An 18525-nucleotide genomic window follows, 5' to 3' on the forward strand; every position below is an offset into this window, starting at 1 on the left:
GGAGGAAAGCTCTGAGAGGAGGGGTTTCTAGAGGGCAGAGGGAAACCCACCTAATCAGGGCTGGAGAAGATGAGATACTGAGGCATAAAGGATTCAGTAGAATTTTGCCAAAGACCCCAACCATGGAATATTCCTTCCTTGTGTCGTCTGTTCTGATTTTAACATTTCTCTTGTCCAACTTTCTTGAATTTTTTTCCTACACAATATTTTTTTTTTACTTATTTCCTGTACGTATAAAACTTTGTCAGGGAATTGAATTTTTTGACCTACAAATGTGGCAATTACATACAATTCAATTTGTATCCGTGATGCTGTTGGGTTAAATGGCTCCTGTTTCTTAAAATCATGGTATCATATCACAGTCTTTTTAAAATTAATTTGAGCAATCCATCACCAGCAGTAAACACCCTAGTTCCTTTCCATCAAATACTTCCCTTTCAAGATATATTTCTCAGACTATTTTTTCCACAGTGAATTTGTTTTTCTCTTATGCATAATTTCATTTGGTGATGGGGTCACAGATTTCACCTCTTTGCTCCTGGAAGTACCCCTATTTCCTTTTATCAGTTCATTTTTTCTTTCTCCCATATTGTTGTTGAGAAATAAACTAGTCTTTTGGACTATCAAAATAAAATAGCAACAGCTTTCCAAAAAGAAAAGAAATGAACTCTCTTGAAAAATTGCTTCTATTTCCCTGTTTTGGAGGGTGAGGCATGGTTATACAAAAACTGCATGAGCTGGTAGGCTTTCAGTATTTGTTGTCAAGACTGCTGCTATCAAATCTATGAAAACAATTTAGTTTCACACATATCCACATGCCCGCACAGAGAACTGTAAACTGAAAAAAGGGGGCAGACTAGAACCTTCACTACAACGAAACTGTGGTGATTCTAAGCATTGTATAACCACATTGAAAGACAACTGTTCAGACCTACCCTTTTCTCATCTTTCCAAAAATACTGTGGAAAACTTTACCTACTCTATCAATCTTGGTTTGTTTATGATTAAAATTAGAAATACATCCTTGGAACCTCCTCTTTTTTTCATGCCACTTTTCCATGCAACTGCTCAAAAAGATAAGGTTTGCCTATAAAGGACCTCTAAGTGCTATTGGGTTGTGTGCAGAACTTGACAGAACTGCCACGGTGAGTCCAGAGCATGTTTGCTAAGTCTCATTTATTCAGACTTACCCTTTTCCCCCCAGAGGTCTAGCTAAATTTGAATTATGCCAGTCTTTTAAAAAGAGTCGGACTCAATTATGTTTTTGAATTTTATTTAGATGCTGCTAATCTGGACACTTTCGCTGTTGCTGGGAGCAGTACTAGGTAAGAAAAAAATATTTACGTCGTGCTGGAAGAGATTTACTGTTCAATAGTTCGAAGAAAGGCAGTAATGGCTGAATTCAAGGCACTATGAGGATGAGGGGTAGAGTGAGTGAGAGATTCATGATCAAAAGCACCAGCACTGGGAGGAGGGCTGCCAGATAAAAGCTAAGACACCCCGTTAAATTTGAATTTCAGATAAATAAAGAATATATGGCATAATTATTTAAATAACAGTATTTATCATTATAAAAAATAAAATTTGAACTTAACAAAATTTAAATGTATTGTTATGATTTGAAAAATTTATTGTTTATCTGAAACTCAAATTTAACTTGCATTTTTATTTACTAAATTGAGCAACCCTAGCCGGAGTCAAGTGTAGGGTTTGAGCCCTGGTTCCACCAGCCACAGCGGTATTTCCCTGAGAAAAATTCTTAACTTCTCTGTGTTTCACTATCTACATTGTGAACTGGGCACATAATACCAACCCTCTTGTAGAATAATTGTAAGACTTAGATATGAAAAAGTCATGTAAATCTTCTGGCCAAGCATCTAGCCCCTAGAAACATTGCGAGAATGCAGCCGCTGCAACAACTACTCCTACTATTTTTCTTTTTCTTTTTCTTTTTAAGGCCACGCCAGCGGCATATGGAAGTTCCCAGGCTACAGGTCAAATCAGAGCTATAGCTGCCGGCCTACCCCTCAGCCTCAGCAGCGCAGGATCTGAGCCACTTCTGCAACCTACACCACAGCTCACGGCAACGCCAGATCCTTAACCCACTGAGCAAGATCAGGGACCGAACCTGCATCCTTATGGATACCAGTTGGGTTCCTAACCCGCTGAGCCACAGCAGGAACTCCAGCTACTCTTACTATTAATCTAGACTTTTATCTTCCTGGAGAACCCTTCCTTTGTGTTGTGGATTAACATTCAAGTGCAGAGTCATGTCAAACTGTGGACTTTCTGTTTAATTATTTGTAAGCAGCCTCTTCATCACAAGATAGGTCAGAGACCTAAATACTCATCCAGGTAGAGATATAAATTTTTGGCATTTGTGTGAAACTTAACCTCCCCATCCAAAGCCCAAAGCCAGAAGATGGCTATGAGGAAGTAAGCGCCCCATCTCCCACTACCAAGACCTGGGAACACAAGGCTGCTCCTTCCTGGGCACCAATGGCCCAAAGGAGACATCTGAGTTGACAGCCTTAAACGAGCCTAGAATGGGACTGGACAGAGACCGGAGGGGAATGAGGCAGTCCTACATGGTGGAAGTGAGAAGCAGCAGCCTGTCTTTAGCGCAAATGTCTATCGAAGCTGTTTTGTGTGTGTGCATATATAGGAAGGTGTTTGGGGATGTGAAGGAAGAAAATATGCTGCAAAATGTAATTTAACTAATATTTTGGCCAAGAGACCACTAAAATGAGCACCGTTGTTAAATTAATATCCTTCAAACACTTCTGGGTGTTTTCAGGAAGCGAAGTCTGTTTCCCAAGACTTGGCTGCTTCAGTGATGATGCCCCATGGGCAGGAATTGTGCAAAGACCCCTCAAAATACTGCCTTGGGATCCAAAAGATGTCAACACCCGCTTCCTCCTATACACTAACGAGAACCAAGACAACTATCAAGTAAGAGCACTCTTATTCGGAACTAAGTTTCATCTGTTTTATGTAATAAGGATACTGAACTTTGTCTTCTAAAGAGAACAGATCAAATAGTGGAATCTGTATCTCTGTAGACTTTTAAGGTAGTGTGCTTAAATATTATTTTACATAACTTGTTTATAAAAGTTTTGTTTTAAAATTTGTTTAAAATACCCGTTAACTTGATATTATTCTTATGCTACCTCCATGGTGCCATTTAATAAATATTCTAAATATGGATATTATGTAAATATAATCTCCAAATAGCATATATAACCTCTCAACATATTTTGTATCTATAACACACACACAGCCCGCCCTTCATAGGGTGAAGCCAAGACCCCACCACCGATATTATAGCAGACATATTAATATATCCCAGGTAGAGCAAATGCAATGATGCTATGACACCTGGAAAGCAGAACTTGGTGATTATTGCAAATAGCTTGGTTGTTGTGAAGAACCCTTACTCAAAAGGGTCATGAGTCCCGGCACACTTCTCCCATGTGCCAGATCCCTCCCCATATAAGCAGTTCCATTAAATACTTTGAGAAACTTGATGTTCAACATTTTCTCCCCCAAACAGGAACTTGTTGCAGATCCATCAACTATCACAGATTCCAATTTCAGAATGGATAGAAAAACACGCTTTATTATTCATGGATTCATAGACAAGGGAGAAGAAGACTGGCTGTCCAATATTTGCAAGGTGAGGCTGTCACTCTCTTAAGGGAAGGTTGTTTCCGAAGCCATAATTAACAACAGAGAAGGCAAGACCCCACCCAGTCAGGACAAATGCCTGCCACCATGACCACAGAGGATCCTCTGACCCCTCTGGGCCTGGGGTTCCCAGGGGAGGTCCAGGAGGTGACACGGGGTGGAAGACCTGGCACAGTCAGACTGGCAGGGTTGGCAAGCATTTGGTGGCTCTGGTAGTGGTTATTTAAGAACTAGTACAGGAGTTCCCGTCGTGGAGCAGTGGTTATTGAATCCGACTAGGAACCATGAGGTTGCGGGTTCGATCCCTGACTTGCTCAGTGGGTTAAGGATCCGGCGTTGCCGTGAGCTGTGGTGTGGGTTGCAGATGCAGCTCGGATCCCATGTTGCTGTGGCTGTGGCTGTGGCCAGTGGCTGCAGCTCTGATTAGACCCCTAGCCTGGGAACCTCCATATGCCGCGGGAGCGGCTCAAGAAAAGGTAAAAAGACCAAAAAAAAAAAAAAAAAAAAAACCTAATACAAAGAAGTTTCAAAATTTTAGCAACACATTGCCATGTTGATTCAACATTTGTTGCGTTTTCAATAGCTGTTTTGGCCATTATTTATTTTTTTAAAGTTTTATTGAAGTATAGTTGATTTACAAGTTTGCGACAATTTCTGCTGTACAACAAAGTGATTCAGTCGTATATATATACACATATCCATTCTCTTTCAGATTCTTTTCCCACATAGATTATCACGGAATGCTGGATAGAGTTGTCTGTGCTATACAGCAGGACCCTCAATAGCTTTCGATTTCCTCAGTCGGTTTCAATTTCTGTGTGAAGGTTTTAGATAACTCATTTGGCCCAAACTAATTATTTTCCTTTGATTTTTCACTTGCTATTCTTTGATCTCCTATCGTAGCAGTAGTTAAGAAAACTATAGATTTTCATCTCTGGCTACTGTTGTTTCAACAGTAGTGATCCTATTTTCTTGAATTTGCCCTTGGCTATGTGTCCCCGTGATAACGACAAAAATAAAAGACAAAATCAAATAGGATAAGTTTTCCAAGTACCTACTAGTGCTTGAGGAATATTATCATTGATTCATTTCTTCATCAAGCTTTTGTGGCTAGCAGTGGTAGAAAGATGCAGTCATTTCTTCAGCAGTCTTATTTCAGTCCTGCCTATGACTCAAGCCAAAGGCTGAATTAAGTCAACGGCAGAGAATTTCAACCCGATCCTAAAGACAGTTAAAATGAGGGGGCTCACTAACTTCACAAGATTAGAAATAATCAGTAAAACCATTTCTTGTCTTCCAAAATAAAGAGGTTGATTATTCAGGTTAGGGGAGGACAGAGGCTAGTAATAGGTTTCTGTACTACAGCAAAGGAAAAAAAAAATGATTCTCAGCTCGGAAAGTATGTAGATTTTCAGGTATGTGTATACAGTTTATTTCTGAGATCCCAAAAGCAGATGTGGTTTTCTTGCATTTATTTGGCTTTGGGCTTATGATGAATGAGTAGATTAAATTAAAAGGTTAAATGCCTTAGATTCCAGTTCTGACTCTGTCCTTAGCTAACCAGGACACTAGCCTATCATTTCCCCTCAAATGAAAGAGCAGAGATGACTTCTAGGATGGCTTTATTATCAAATTCCTCTCGGAAAAAAGGTGGGGATATGCATAAACGCACATTTAAATAAACAAAATTCCTGCCAGATCTAACATTCATGAAACTATCATTGACCTCCATCAAATAAGATTTCCAGTAAATAATTTCACCGATGTATAATAAAATGTGTTTATACAAAAACTTTGATTAGTCTTTCCATCACAGAAAATCTTATTAATTTACCTTCAGTATGTTTATTTAAAGGTCCTGACATAGTCTTTCATTTATTCAATTACTTAGTAAATGTTTATTGAGTACTTACTATGTGCCTTTTCAAGGCACTGAGGATACAGCAATGAACAAGACAGGCACTGTCCTGGGGTGCATTCTAGTAAAGACATGTAGTCTTTTGAAACTATGATGCTCTAATGAGACAACCCCATCGTACCACATTTTATACACTTTTCCCCACAACAAATGCCTATGCCTCTGTCATTGTAGAAATCGCAAGAATCCAGTTCCCATTATCGCCAAATCTCTAGTTTGGAGCCAGTTTAGGCCTTAACAGAGATGCCATAACCATAGCAGATTAGAAGTTTTATTTATTGGTTTAGGATTAAAAGCAAGCATGATATGTATAGGTTGAGGAGGGAATTTATCCTAATCTTCAAATGGGTTCATTAGTAATAAGTAAAGATTATTATTCGTATTCGTATTAGTATTACTTATTAGTAATAAGTAGGATTAGTTACCTACGCAGTGTCTCTTCCATCAGAACCTGTTTAAGGTGGAGAGCGTGAACTGCATCTGTGTGGACTGGAAAGGCGGCTCCCGAACTGGATACACACAAGCCTCACAGAACATCCGCATCGTGGGGGCAGAAGTGGCGTATTTTGTTGAAGTTCTTAAGGTAACTACCACGGAGTTATATAAAAGCTCATGAATATTGCTCTCTTCCCCTGCCCCCCCCCAAAAAAAAAGTCCTGCTGGAGGTATGATACTTGCTAAAGATATTTTTCAATTGAGATTTGGCTTTGCCCTTAATTGAAAAGACAAAAAAAAAAAAAAAAAAAAACTAGATTTGGGCTTCATCAATATACCTATTAAGGTGAATAATGTTTTTAAGTGCCATCATTCAAGCAAACAGGTAGGTTTTTTCTACTGAATTCCACCAGTATTTCTTTCAATTTTACCAGATATTAAACCAAGTTGACCTGATAATGCCAACCTGAAGATTAAACTTGATTTTATGTGTTCAATTATTTTTAATAGAAGCAAATGATAAGCTAACCTGATTTGGTAACTAAAAATTTAGAAAATGTTAAACTTGAAAGTGCTTAAATAACTGCTTTCACTATTTTTTTCTCTTTTAATTTTTAATTTTTTTTCTTTTTTTTAAATTGAAATATAGTTGACGTGCAATATTATATTAGTTTCAGGTGCCAACATATATATTGTAATGTCTGGTTGGTGAAGCTGTCAGAACATTTATGAATTAAGTTCACCATCTTACATGCATATGGCTTGTGGCACCCCAAGACAATTACAGTAGTAATATTGACAATCACTGATCACCATAACAAATACAATAATAATAATAATAATAAAATTTTGAAATATTGTGAGAATTACCAAAATGTGACACAGAGACCCATAGTGAGCAAATGCTGTTGGAAAAATGGCACCACAGACTTGCTCAACTCAAGGTTGCCACATATTTTCAGTTTGTAAAAAACAGTATCTGTGAAGAACAATAAAGCAAAGCCTAATAAAATACAGTATGCCTGTACCACATCTTTCTTATCTGTTCATCTCTCAGTGGACATTTAGGTTGTTTCCATATCTTGGCTATTGTAAATAATTCTGTAATGAACATAAGCATGCATATATTTTTTTAAATTCATGTTTTCATTTTCTTCGGTTAAATACCCAGAAGTGGAATTACTGGGCCATATGGTAGTTCCATGTTTAATTTTTTGAAGAATCTCCATACTTTTTTCCTTAGGGGCTGTACCAATTTACATTCCCACCAACATTGCCTGAGGGTTCCCTTTTATTGATATCCTCACCAATGCTTATCAGTTGTCTTCTTGATAACAGCCATTCTGACAAGTGTGAGGTGGTATCTCATTGTGGTTTTGATTTGTACTTTTATGATGATTAGTGATGTTGAGCATCTTTTCATGTGTCTGTTGGCCATCTATATATCTGACCTGGAAAAATATCTATTCAAGTCCTCTCCTCATTTTTTAATCAGATTACTTGGGGGGGTGTTTTTTGTTTTTTGTTTTGTTTTGGTATTGGGTTATGTGAGTTCTTCATCTATTTTGAATATTAACCTCTTAACATACAATTTGCAAATATCTTCTCCCAGTCAGTAGATTGCCTCTTTGTTTTGCTGATGGTTTCCTTCACTGTGAAAAAGCTTTTTGGTTTGATGGAGTTCCATCTGTTTATTTTTGCTTTTGTTTCCTTTGCCTGAGGAGATATATCCAAACACAATATTGCTAAGGTAGTTGTTAAAGACAACTGCCTGGGCTTCTTCTAGGAGTTTCACAGTTTCAGGCCTTACATTTAAGTCTTTAATCCATTTTGAGGTTTTTTTGGTATATAGTTTAAGAAAGTGGTCCAGTTTTATTCTTTTACATGTAGCTGTCCAGTTTTCCCAACACCATTTATTGAGGAGTTATTATTATTTTCTAATCCAAACACCAGTTTCACCACCTGTGAGTAACAAGCCCTCCTATCCATCGAAGGTTCCCTCTGCATAGCAAAACAATTAAAAAAAAAAAAAAAAGGAGCACTTTTTCCACTAGTTTAAACATTAAATCATGGCCACTTTCCATTATAAATCAAAAGAAAAAAAACCCATAAAAATCAATTGCTTTGAAGGGGCAGCATGTCTTCTTAAAAGTTGAGTTTGCAGTGTCCTCATCTCTGCCCATCTTAAATGTGCTAATCTGAAAACATTCTGAAGAAGTTTTCTTTCCAACAGTCATCATTAGGATATTCACCTTCCAACGTCCATGTCATTGGCCACAGCCTGGGTTCTCACGCTGCAGGGGAGGCAGGAAGAAGGACCAATGGGACCATTGAACGAATCACAGGTTGGTCAAAACAGTAGTCAACAGTAGTTGGTCAAAATTAGACTACACGTAGCCTATATGGGGCCGAAAAGGATAGAAAATTGGCACAGACAGACCTCCTTTTTATCTGAGGAGACAAGTTTTCACATTTTCCAAATTAGGCCACATGATCAAAGAAGTCAGTGTGTGTGAATTTTTTGGTGATACCGATCTTTGGTCTATGGAGTCCTGTTTAACGTAGAAATGTTGCATGTGACTCAAATGTGAATTAAGAACATCTGGAAGTCTTATTCATATCTGTTCTCTCTTTGTCAGGCATTCACAATGAGTTTCATGAATAGAATAAATACCATCAATGATAGAATAAATAATAAATAGAATTAAACCCAAATAGCTCAAAAATGTATAATTAATTATATTCTGCTTCAATGGCCATAATTAGAGCAGTCCTTATTAACTGCACCCTAAGAGTTGGGGGAAAGGTAATCAGGCTGCCCTGGGCTGCCAGTTCTGCATGCTGCTAATTAGGTAAAAAATATTGTTTTGTAAACCACAGACTGGTTGCATTTGGTCAGTGGAGTCATATGTTGGATACCCAGGTCTTACAACAACCTTGTGACTTTATAAGAAAGATTTTGTTGTCCTGGATATGAGAAGTGACTATTTCAGGGAATGAGTACTTTAATTTGCATCTTCCCATTCTGTCTCTGACCTCCCAATTCTCTTTTTTATTTATTTTATTTTATTTTATTTTTTGTCTTTTTAGGGCTGCACCTGCAACATATGGAAGTTCCTAGGCTAGGGGTAAAATTGGAGCTATAGCCACAGGCCTATGCTACAGGCACGCAATGGAGATCCAAGCTGCATCTGTGACCTACGCTATAGCTCACGGCAACACTGAATCCTTAACCCACTGAGCAAGGCCAGGGATCGAACCTGCATCCTCATGGACACTGGTCAGACCTGTTTCTGCTGAGCCACGATGGACACTCCACCAATTCTCTTTTTTAATACTTTAAATACTTGTTTATATTTGGATTGCTGGGGGCATCTTGAACATCTCTTGTTAGTTTGCTGGAGAGAACATTCTTTCCCAAGGTCTGTAGATGCTCAAAAGAGCCTGCTCAGTCGGGCCTTGGCCAAACCGTGGTCCTGGTGACTGTGAAAGCTGAGATCCTTGCCCTCATGGGAGTTTACAGTATAGGTGGAACTCTTTTAACCTGAAAATATTTTAGGAGTTCAGGGTCTCCCAAAGTCTGGCTCCCTCCTTGTAACTAATGCCAGCAACAGGGATTGTCCCAATGACCAAGCGTCCATTTGGGGTCAAATACCAAGCATCCAGGTAGGGTCAGATTCCATGGTTTAAGAAAAATTCACTTTATTGCCAATAGTGACAGATATTTCCCTTCAGAAAATGGTCAGACAGGGAAGAACTGGCTTGTCTCTTTGCACGCATTACTCATGATAAGCACCAGTGCTTGCACTCAGGTCTGTAATGAATGTGCATGTCCGCTGATAGATACTAACATGACACATCCTATCTCTTTTAGGGCTGGATCCAGCTGAACCTTGCTTTCAAGGCACACCTGAATTAGTCCGATTGGACCCCAGCGATGCCAAGTTTGTGGATGTGATTCACACAGACGCTGCCCCCATTATCCCCAACCTGGGTCAGTTCCTCAGGTCATCTTCCTGGAGTGTTGCATGAGTCTACACATCAGAGTATTTCAAAGCATTTGGAGTCCATACATTAACATCAGCTTTCTCATATTTTAAAACTCCTCAGGGTTTGGAATGAGCCAAACTGTGGGCCACTTAGATTTCTTTCCAAATGGAGGAAAAGAAATGCCTGGTTGTCAGAAGAACATTCTCTCTCAGATTGTTGACATAGACGGGATCTGGGAAGGTAAAACTATTATGCCCGTGAAGAAATTTTCTTGGGGGAAAATTTGTGCTTTGACAAACTTGCTAAATATTTTGGTATTGTACAGGTCTCACATTTTCTAAGGACTTTTATTGCATCCCCAAGATATAGATTTTCCCTGGGGGGAGTGGACATGAGCAAACTATAGAAAAGAAAATGTAACTTTCCAAGGATCTAATTCAGGGAATACATTCCTAAAGTAGACTTATATCCATATGGACCAATGTTTTCCTTCTGGAGTTATTTTTTCATTTCATTTAGCTATGGCATTTCATTTATCTTACTGCTCGACTTCTGATTGCACCTTGAATCATAACCACACTTCCTAAATACTTGTGTTCTGTGACTGCCATGAGTTCATTCTAATTAGAGAAATCTATTCAACAACTATATTCTGAACATGACATTACCTTGGAAAATTAAAATCTGTCACTGATGTGTAATCATGTCTGATTTCAAAGGAACTCGTGACTTTGTGGCCTGTAATCACTTAAGAAGCTACAAGTATTATGCTGATAGCATCCTCAACCCTGATGGCTTTGCTGGATTTCCTTGTGACTCTTACAATGTTTTCACTGCAGTAAGTAGATTCCACCTTGCACCTAAAAAAATGTTGTGACCATCCCTTCTCATGACTGGTGTGGTTCACTGTACAGGACATGTATTTAGTGAGTATTAGTATATGACTATCACACTATTTATATTTTCAATCATACATGTTTATTTTATTAGCGATAAGGCACAGAAGAACCTTAGAGAAGTGGGCTTGTTAACTAAAGTGTTTCACATCTACTTTGTTCTCTGCCACTTCTGTATGTATCAAGTAAAAGTTCAAATTTGTTTTGGAATTAATTTTAAGCACAAAAATTGTCTATGGAGGAGTTCCTGTCGTAGCTCAGTGGTTAACAAATCCAACTAGGAACCATGAGGTTGCAGGTTCGATCCCTGGCATTGCTCAGTGGCTTAAGGATCCGGCGTTGCCGTGAGCTGTGGTGTAAACCGGTGGCTACAGCCCTGATTGGACCCCTAGCCTGGGAACCTCCATATGCCACGGGAGCGGCCCAAGAAACGGCAAAAAAAAAAAAATTGTCTATGGAAATATGAGCTATGGCTACAGCCTGCTGATGAACATGGAAAACTTGTCTTAAATGTTAACTTTAAAAAATTGTATGATTATGGCTATTTGAGAATTTCTGTGCAATCTCATAATGGCCAAGACTCTTTTTGAGCTTTCCTCTTTTTTGGTATTTTCTGGATATCTAAGTCAGAATCCTTAAACATGAACTTGAATATTACATATCAGTTGCCTGTTTTGAGGTTTTTGGGTTTTTTTTTTTTTTTTTTTTTTTTTACTATTGCCTTTCCTTTCGCTGTAATTTTCTTCAAATAAAAATGTATATCCTATGGTATTTAATAAAGTTTTAAGTAACATGCCAGGTGAAGTCAAAATTATCAAGGAGATTTACTTTAGCAATGAGGAGAAGGGATTTGGATCCTGATTTCACTATTAAGTAGTTGAATGCTATGGGGTAAAATAGCTAACTTCTCTAAGGCATTTTCTTCATTTCAAATGTAAATACTAATGGTAGACTCCAAAGATTGGTGGGAGGATTTAATGAAATAACATGTTTTAATTACTTAGTCCAGAACCTAAAATATAAAACTTAGCATTCAACAAATGTTGGCTATTATGTGTAGGGGAGGGGTGGGTACACATTTTGTTCACAGCATAGCTTGCATATACTGTGCATTATGCACAGAAAACCCCCCACCCCCTGCAAGTCTGACTTTATTTTTATTTTCTTCCCAAATCCCCACTTTCTAGGTAATGGGGAAAACAAACACACACAGAAGCTTTAGATTTTCATCCAATTAAAATTTAATCTCATTCAGTAATATAAACAGTCCTTTTAGGTGATGCTCACCTAAAAAGGACTTTCATAAGAAAAAAGCTTCAGTTTTACAGATTTCTAAGGCTTGGACCTCGTCATCAGCTTGTCTCCAAGCTGTCACTGGGCAAGGTGATTGTGGTGGTTGTGGTCAGTGTGTGTGGGTGGGGGAAGGCTTAGGGCGTCCACCTTATTGATGGGCTCACGGTTGGCATCTGTAGATGATGCCTGGACACGTCCACTCCTCTGGCTCTGGCAGTACTCTCAGAGAGCCTCTGCCATTTCTTCCTGGCTGGATCAGTCTCCCCTTAGCATTTGCTGGATGCAGATTCAGCCCGGTCCTCATACGGTGCGTTGACTGGGGAGTTCACCACTTGCCTCTACTGTTAAGCAGCCGTGCCCTTCCATAGCAGGAATTTCTATGTTTGTCCACCCAACTCCGTTCGTCTCTCTCCCTTCTTTCCATCTTTCTTGCCCCCCCCCAAAAGTGGACGTTTTCCTCTGTAATATCCATCTTCTCCAGAACCTGTCCTCATGGCTAAGCCTTAATGACCAACTGGATCATTTTCTCTTCACACTGGGAGAATTCTGAGATCCGAATCTTTCAGACCTTGATGTGCAAAGTAGGAGCTAAAGAAACTGAGGAAAACTTAACTTTTAAGCCTATTGTCCTCCCAGAGGGTCCTGTTTTGCATATCACAAGCTGATTATCACCTCTTTCTCTTTCTTTTACGGTTTTTCTAAAATAAATACTAACCACCTAAAGGTAGCTGGAGCAACTTAGAGAGGCAAAAGAGAAAAGATCAAATTTTATATAAACATATATATAAGTTCTTTAAGTGATTTTTAGAATGGTTTTATTAGTATTTAACAAGAGATTGCTGATTTATCATTGTAAATAATGAGATTCATTTTTAATCTTTGCTAAGACACTTAAAGTCTTTTACTATCAGAACAGAATTGGCTTTAGAATATTTGAGAATTCAACAACATGTGGAATAAGATGGTACACTATTTAAAAAATAGTAAAAGAACATCCTCATTCATCATTTGTGTATTTTCCCTAGAATAAGTGCTTCCCCTGTCCAAGTGAAGGCTGTCCACAGATGGGTCATTATGCTGATAGATTTCCTGGGAAGACAAACGGAGTGAGCCAGGTATTTTATCTAAATACCGGTGATGCCAGCAATTTCGCCCGTAAGTCTCTATTTTATTCATCTTAAATTTCTAGCGCTGTGTATTTTATCATGTCCAGTGAAAATGTATGAAATTGCTTTTCTGCACCAAAGTTTTTAAACACTCTACCCTAAAATGAAAACACTTCAATGCCATGCTCAGGGTAAACATGGCAAATGTGGGTGGCAGAATGGAGTTTAGGGCCTGAACTATTAATGATACAAAAATCATTTCTTTGTAGTTGATTCGAGTGCCAAATTTAGGAGGCTTCTTCTGCTCCAGGCTCTTCATATTCAGTTAAAAGTTTTACTGGGCAAAATTCTGAAGTTTTTGGCAAACAGAAAAGTAACCCAGGAGAGAGATGGCAGAGGTTTGGGGACTGGAAAGGAGGTGGAAGCTTCAAATGATAGGATTGTAGACCCCGTGGGTGACAGGAATTAGAGGAGGGTGAGACTTGGGGACAAGCTCTGGGTTTCTCTTCTGAGTAATGAAGGAAGAAAACTATTTAGGTGGGAGTCAGTAGGACTAGCTGCGTTGTAATAACTAAAGCCAGGTTTTACCCTCTTCCCATTGGCCCAGGCTAGCTCTAAATGGCAAAAACTGATATTTCACTATTGACTGGTACCATAAAATGGTTACCATAAAGTAACACAATTCCAATGGTGATGGAAAGTTGAATTATAGAATGTTTGAAATAAATGTCGATTATTTAGACAAAAAGATGACAATACTCTAAAATTTTGTGTTCTATGAAAATGAAATAAACTGATAAAAATGTCACACTCTATTATTTTCCCATTATCTTTTAGCATAAAGTTCTTATGACATTCAAGAATAAATTGTTAGGTTAAAAAAAGCAGAAACAAAATATATTATTTAGCCCCTTGGCTCGAAATCTTTTGACTTTGGAAAGATTCTGTGTTCCTCCCCTCCCCTATCTGTTCTCAACATTTAGATAAAGGAACACCTATCGCTATTTGATTAGAAGAACTACTAAAACCATACAAAAATTATTTAAAATTTAGCAGTACTAGAATTCAAGTTAGGCTCTTTTCAAAGTAATTTTTCTAAACACTGGTATTTCGCAAATGTTTTTCCTTTGCAGGTTGGAGATATAAAGTGTCTGTCACACTGTCAGGAAAGAAGGTCACAGGACACATACTCGTTTCTTTGTTTGGAAATGAAGGAAACTCTAGGCAGTATGAGATTTACAAGTGAGTAAACTATTACTCTAAGCTTCTTAAATGTTGGACTACTTGACATATAATGTATATCATGAACATAAGACTTTATTCGGTACTCTATGGGAATGTAGGCAGGTAAAATTTTTTCCTTTCCTTTCTTGGTTCTTTGGCTGGTCCATAATCAAATTAACGTAGGACATATTAACATCAGAAAAATTAATTTAATTTTTTGTATATAGGGGTCCCACAGGCAGTCAGACAGTTGAGGCTTCTATGCCATTCTGAGCTAAGGAGAAGGGAACAGGGTCTGAGACTTCAAAAGGGAAGAAGACAACTCACAGGAAATGGGAAGAGCAAATGTTTGGTGAACACGTTAGCTGTGGCACTGGGACACAGAGGAATTTGATTTCCAGGCCCAGCTGAGCTCCCAGCCAGCTTAGCACACCTCACCCATATTCTTCATAGTTATCTCTGGTGATAGTTCTCTTCCTAGACCGGGACTTCCATCTAAATTCTTTTAGGCAGTTAAGGGAAGAGAAAGTTATTTTTGACTCTACTGCACCTGATTTCCTTCAGCTCAAAATAGTCCATGTGTCAAAATTGCACATTCCAGGGAGACTGCCACGTGTCATTAAGAGGAAGCAATAATATTACCCTTACACCTTAATACATTTTAGAATACAATTTCTAATTATTTTCTATACTATTTCCTGAGAAAACCACAGATGTTTGCTTGGATATGTGGCATCTGATTTATAATCACTAAAAAAACATTCTATCCACACAACAACCGGAAAAGGATTATACAATGACGTCATCATGTATTAAATTGTGGGAGGATTGTGACTAAAACATATTTGAAGTTTTATTCAAATAAGTTTGGCTTTAAAGCAATATGAATATGAGTTATTGATGGCAAATGAACTACCACCAAGTTAGCATATTTAACCTTTCAATCAACAGATGAACTATCAGTCCTCTTAAGAGAGATACCTTGTGAGCTGGCTTTAGAAACACGTATGTATATATTTGTGTATATTTATATATATTCATGTATGTTTTTATTAACGTCTCTATTCCCAAGGGGTACTCTCCAACCAGACAATACTCACTCCAATGAATTTGACTCAGATGTAGAAGTTGGAGATTTGCAGAAGGTGAAATTTATTTGGTACAACAATGTGATCAACCCAACTCTACCCAGAGTGGGGGCATCCAAGATCACCGTGGAAAGAAACGATGGAAAAGTGTAAGTAGTAAAAATCCAAAAGGATTTGAAGCATTCAGTCACATTTATAATTCTGTTCCCACTGATAGACGACTTCAAGTCCAATCACTTACAGTGGTTCCCTGTATCTCAGCGACAGGTGCTTCCTAATTCTTTGTGTCTCTTTAGGAGAAAATGTGGAACTTTAAAACAGCTCTGATGCAGCATGACTCTTCTGTTATTGGACGCCAGTAACTGTTAGAATGAGAAGCTGGCTTCCTGGCCTCAAAGTGAAGAGGATGCTTTCCTTTAGCCGCCGTGCCTTATGCTAAGTGTGTGCTTGATATGTCTATGTTCCCCACACTTCCTGAGTTCACTAAATTAATACTTAAATGACCAGGAAAACACTTATCTTATCAAGGAATACACATAGATTGTCTTGTGTAGTGGCCCTTTTAGTGAAGACAAAGGTCAACCCTTGGTTCTACTCAAGACCGGAGGGTGTGTGAAACAAAGGATATTTACCATGGTGAACTGCTAGAAATAGTGAGCCGATGGTGATGGTACTCATAACGATACCAATATCAGCCCAAGTGTTTTGAGTCTAAAGCCAAACTCTGAGGCGCAGCGCAATGCTTCTTCTGTCGTCATATCATTCAGTCCTCATGTGAGCCCAGCAAGGAGACTTTTGTTTCTGGCAAAGATGGAGTAACAGATTTACCTTCCCAACTGAAAGAAACAAAAATTCAGACAAAATGTATCAAACAACAGTTTTCAAGACACTGAACATTTGGCCACAAAATCCCTGAGAGATAAGAAATACATAAGGTGGAGCCTTAAAATTGTCCCAGCCTACTGCCTTGAGAGGGTCACTAGGAATGTCACACAAGGCAGAGAAATTCAGGCAGAACCCTATGGATCACTGAGTTGAAGAGCTGGAACTAAGAATCCAGCAATCCAAGGCAACTAGATTTCACAGGACAGAGTACCAGAGAGGAGAGTGCTACGGAAAGGGAATCTCAAAGATCTAGAAAATTTCCTTAAATATTCAGCAGAGTATTGATCAGCATATATATGTGAGGGAACCAGCCAAGATCAGTGAAATATCCAGTACCTTGCAGGGCTGGGAATACCTGTTTCCGCCAACCAGATCCAAAAAGCTCATAATTCAAGAAACATTGGGTGAGTATTTAGGAAGGTCTTCCATCAGTAGTGGAAAATAACTAACCTCAAATGAGCAAGACCGGAAAGGATCAAACTGTTTCCAAATAACTACACTCCAGAGCAGAGCTCAAGAAAATTTATAGGTGAGTTCCCATTGTGGCTCAGCAGGTTAAGGACTCAACATTGTCTCTGTGAGGATGTGGGTTTGATCCCTGGCCTCACAGTGGGTTAAGGATCCAGTGCTGCTACAAGCTGAAGGGTAGGTCGCAGATGTGGCTCAAATCTGGTGTTGCCATGGCTATGGTGTAGGCCTCAGCTGAAGCTCCAATTCGACCTGTACCTCAGGAATTTCCATATGCCACAGGAGTGGCCATAAAAAAAAATTATAGGAATTCCCTTGTGTTGCAGTAGGTTAAGTATCCAGTATTGACAGTGCAGTGGCTCAGGTCGTCGTTGTGGTGCAGGTTTGATACCTAGCCAAGGAACTTCCACATGCTGTGGGCATGGCCAAAAAGAAAAAAAAATTTTATGGGAATACAAAATTATCCAGCAACTATCAGGCTAAAATCCACACATATGACATTAAGTAAAAGTTTTCCATGTATATAAAGAAGTGGGACAACACAACCTATAATGAAGAGATAATTAATCCATGTAACCAAACCAGAACTGACACAACTGTTGAATGGCAAATGTCAACATTAAAATAGTTATTCAGCTGTATTCCATTTGTTTAAAAAGATCAGCAGGGTTACGGCATATATAGAAAAAAGACCCAAGTTAAGTCTCTAGTGATGAGAACTACAACACCGCTATTCACATGTGCTTAGTGTGTGCCCTTTGTTTCTTGTGACCCCTAGCAATATTAGCTTTTAAACTTTAATTTGCTATTTGCACATCCGCCAGTCATCAGATTATGAAGGAGAAAATGAAAATGAAAAGAGCATTTTCTGAGCACTTTTTAGGTACCAAGAACTTTTACACATGCTTATATATTTTGTTGAAGAAAATGAGCTCCGAAGCATCCTAAGTACTGTTCAGTCTTAATGAATAAAACTAATCATTTCAATTCAGTATTGAAATGAACATAAGAACATTTCTGTTAAAACAAGAACACCTAGCCAACGTGACACTGGGACCTCAGAATTTTCACCCTGGTGGATTTCTTGTCATGCTGCTGACCTTAGTCTTCTCATTTGCTTTCACTGACAATGTGCTGCGTTTAGTAGGTGCTTTGGGGATGTGACGAATGAACCCTCCCTGTCCTTTGGAGTGTCCAGTGATACTTTTTCTCTCTGCTATTGCAAAGCCATGGAATAAAATTGGAAAGGAAAACTCTGTCCTTTCTATCCAAGAGGTATTTTCTTGGCCAAGGTCTAGTCTTGGGCACAGGGTGTGCCCTTCACTCAGACTGAGGGGAGAGCCAGAGCTGTCTTCAAACTCAACACACCCACTGTGTGCCTGGAAGAGTTGACTTTTTGTTTTCTTTCCCCAGGTATGACTTCTGTAGCCAAGAAACTGTGAGGGAAGAAGTTCTGCTCACCCTCAACCCCTGTTAGGAGTTGCTGACATGTGAACACTGAATCTTACTGCTAATAAAATCTGGTGGTGAAGCAA

At 38.8% G+C, this 18525-nt stretch overlaps 1 protein-coding gene across 1 annotated transcript; it reads left to right on the plus strand.

The window, feature by feature from the left end:
* Window positions 1-1278: 1278 nt before the first annotated feature.
* Window positions 1279-18466, plus strand: PNLIP (pancreatic lipase; the record flags this gene model as incomplete). Its single annotated transcript, NM_001177912.2, is given in 12 exon segments — window positions 1279-1325; window positions 2798-2952; window positions 3554-3676; window positions 6054-6188; window positions 8274-8385; window positions 9915-10034; window positions 10151-10270; window positions 10750-10868; window positions 13245-13374; window positions 14459-14567; window positions 15622-15786; window positions 18404-18466. Coding segments are annotated over 12 exon segments (1397 nt in total), but the record flags the coding sequence as incomplete, so codon positions are not given.
* Between the last annotated feature and the right edge of the window lie 59 nt (window positions 18467-18525).

The sequence above is a fragment of the Sus scrofa genome, chromosome 14 (genome assembly GCF_054392235.1).
Source record: "Sus scrofa isolate SSC_HxYL_T2T_F1_AM1 chromosome 14, Sscrofa_HxYL_maternal_Yorkshire_Landrace_v2.0, whole genome shotgun sequence".
Classification (NCBI taxonomy): domain Eukaryota; kingdom Metazoa; phylum Chordata; class Mammalia; order Artiodactyla; family Suidae; genus Sus; species Sus scrofa.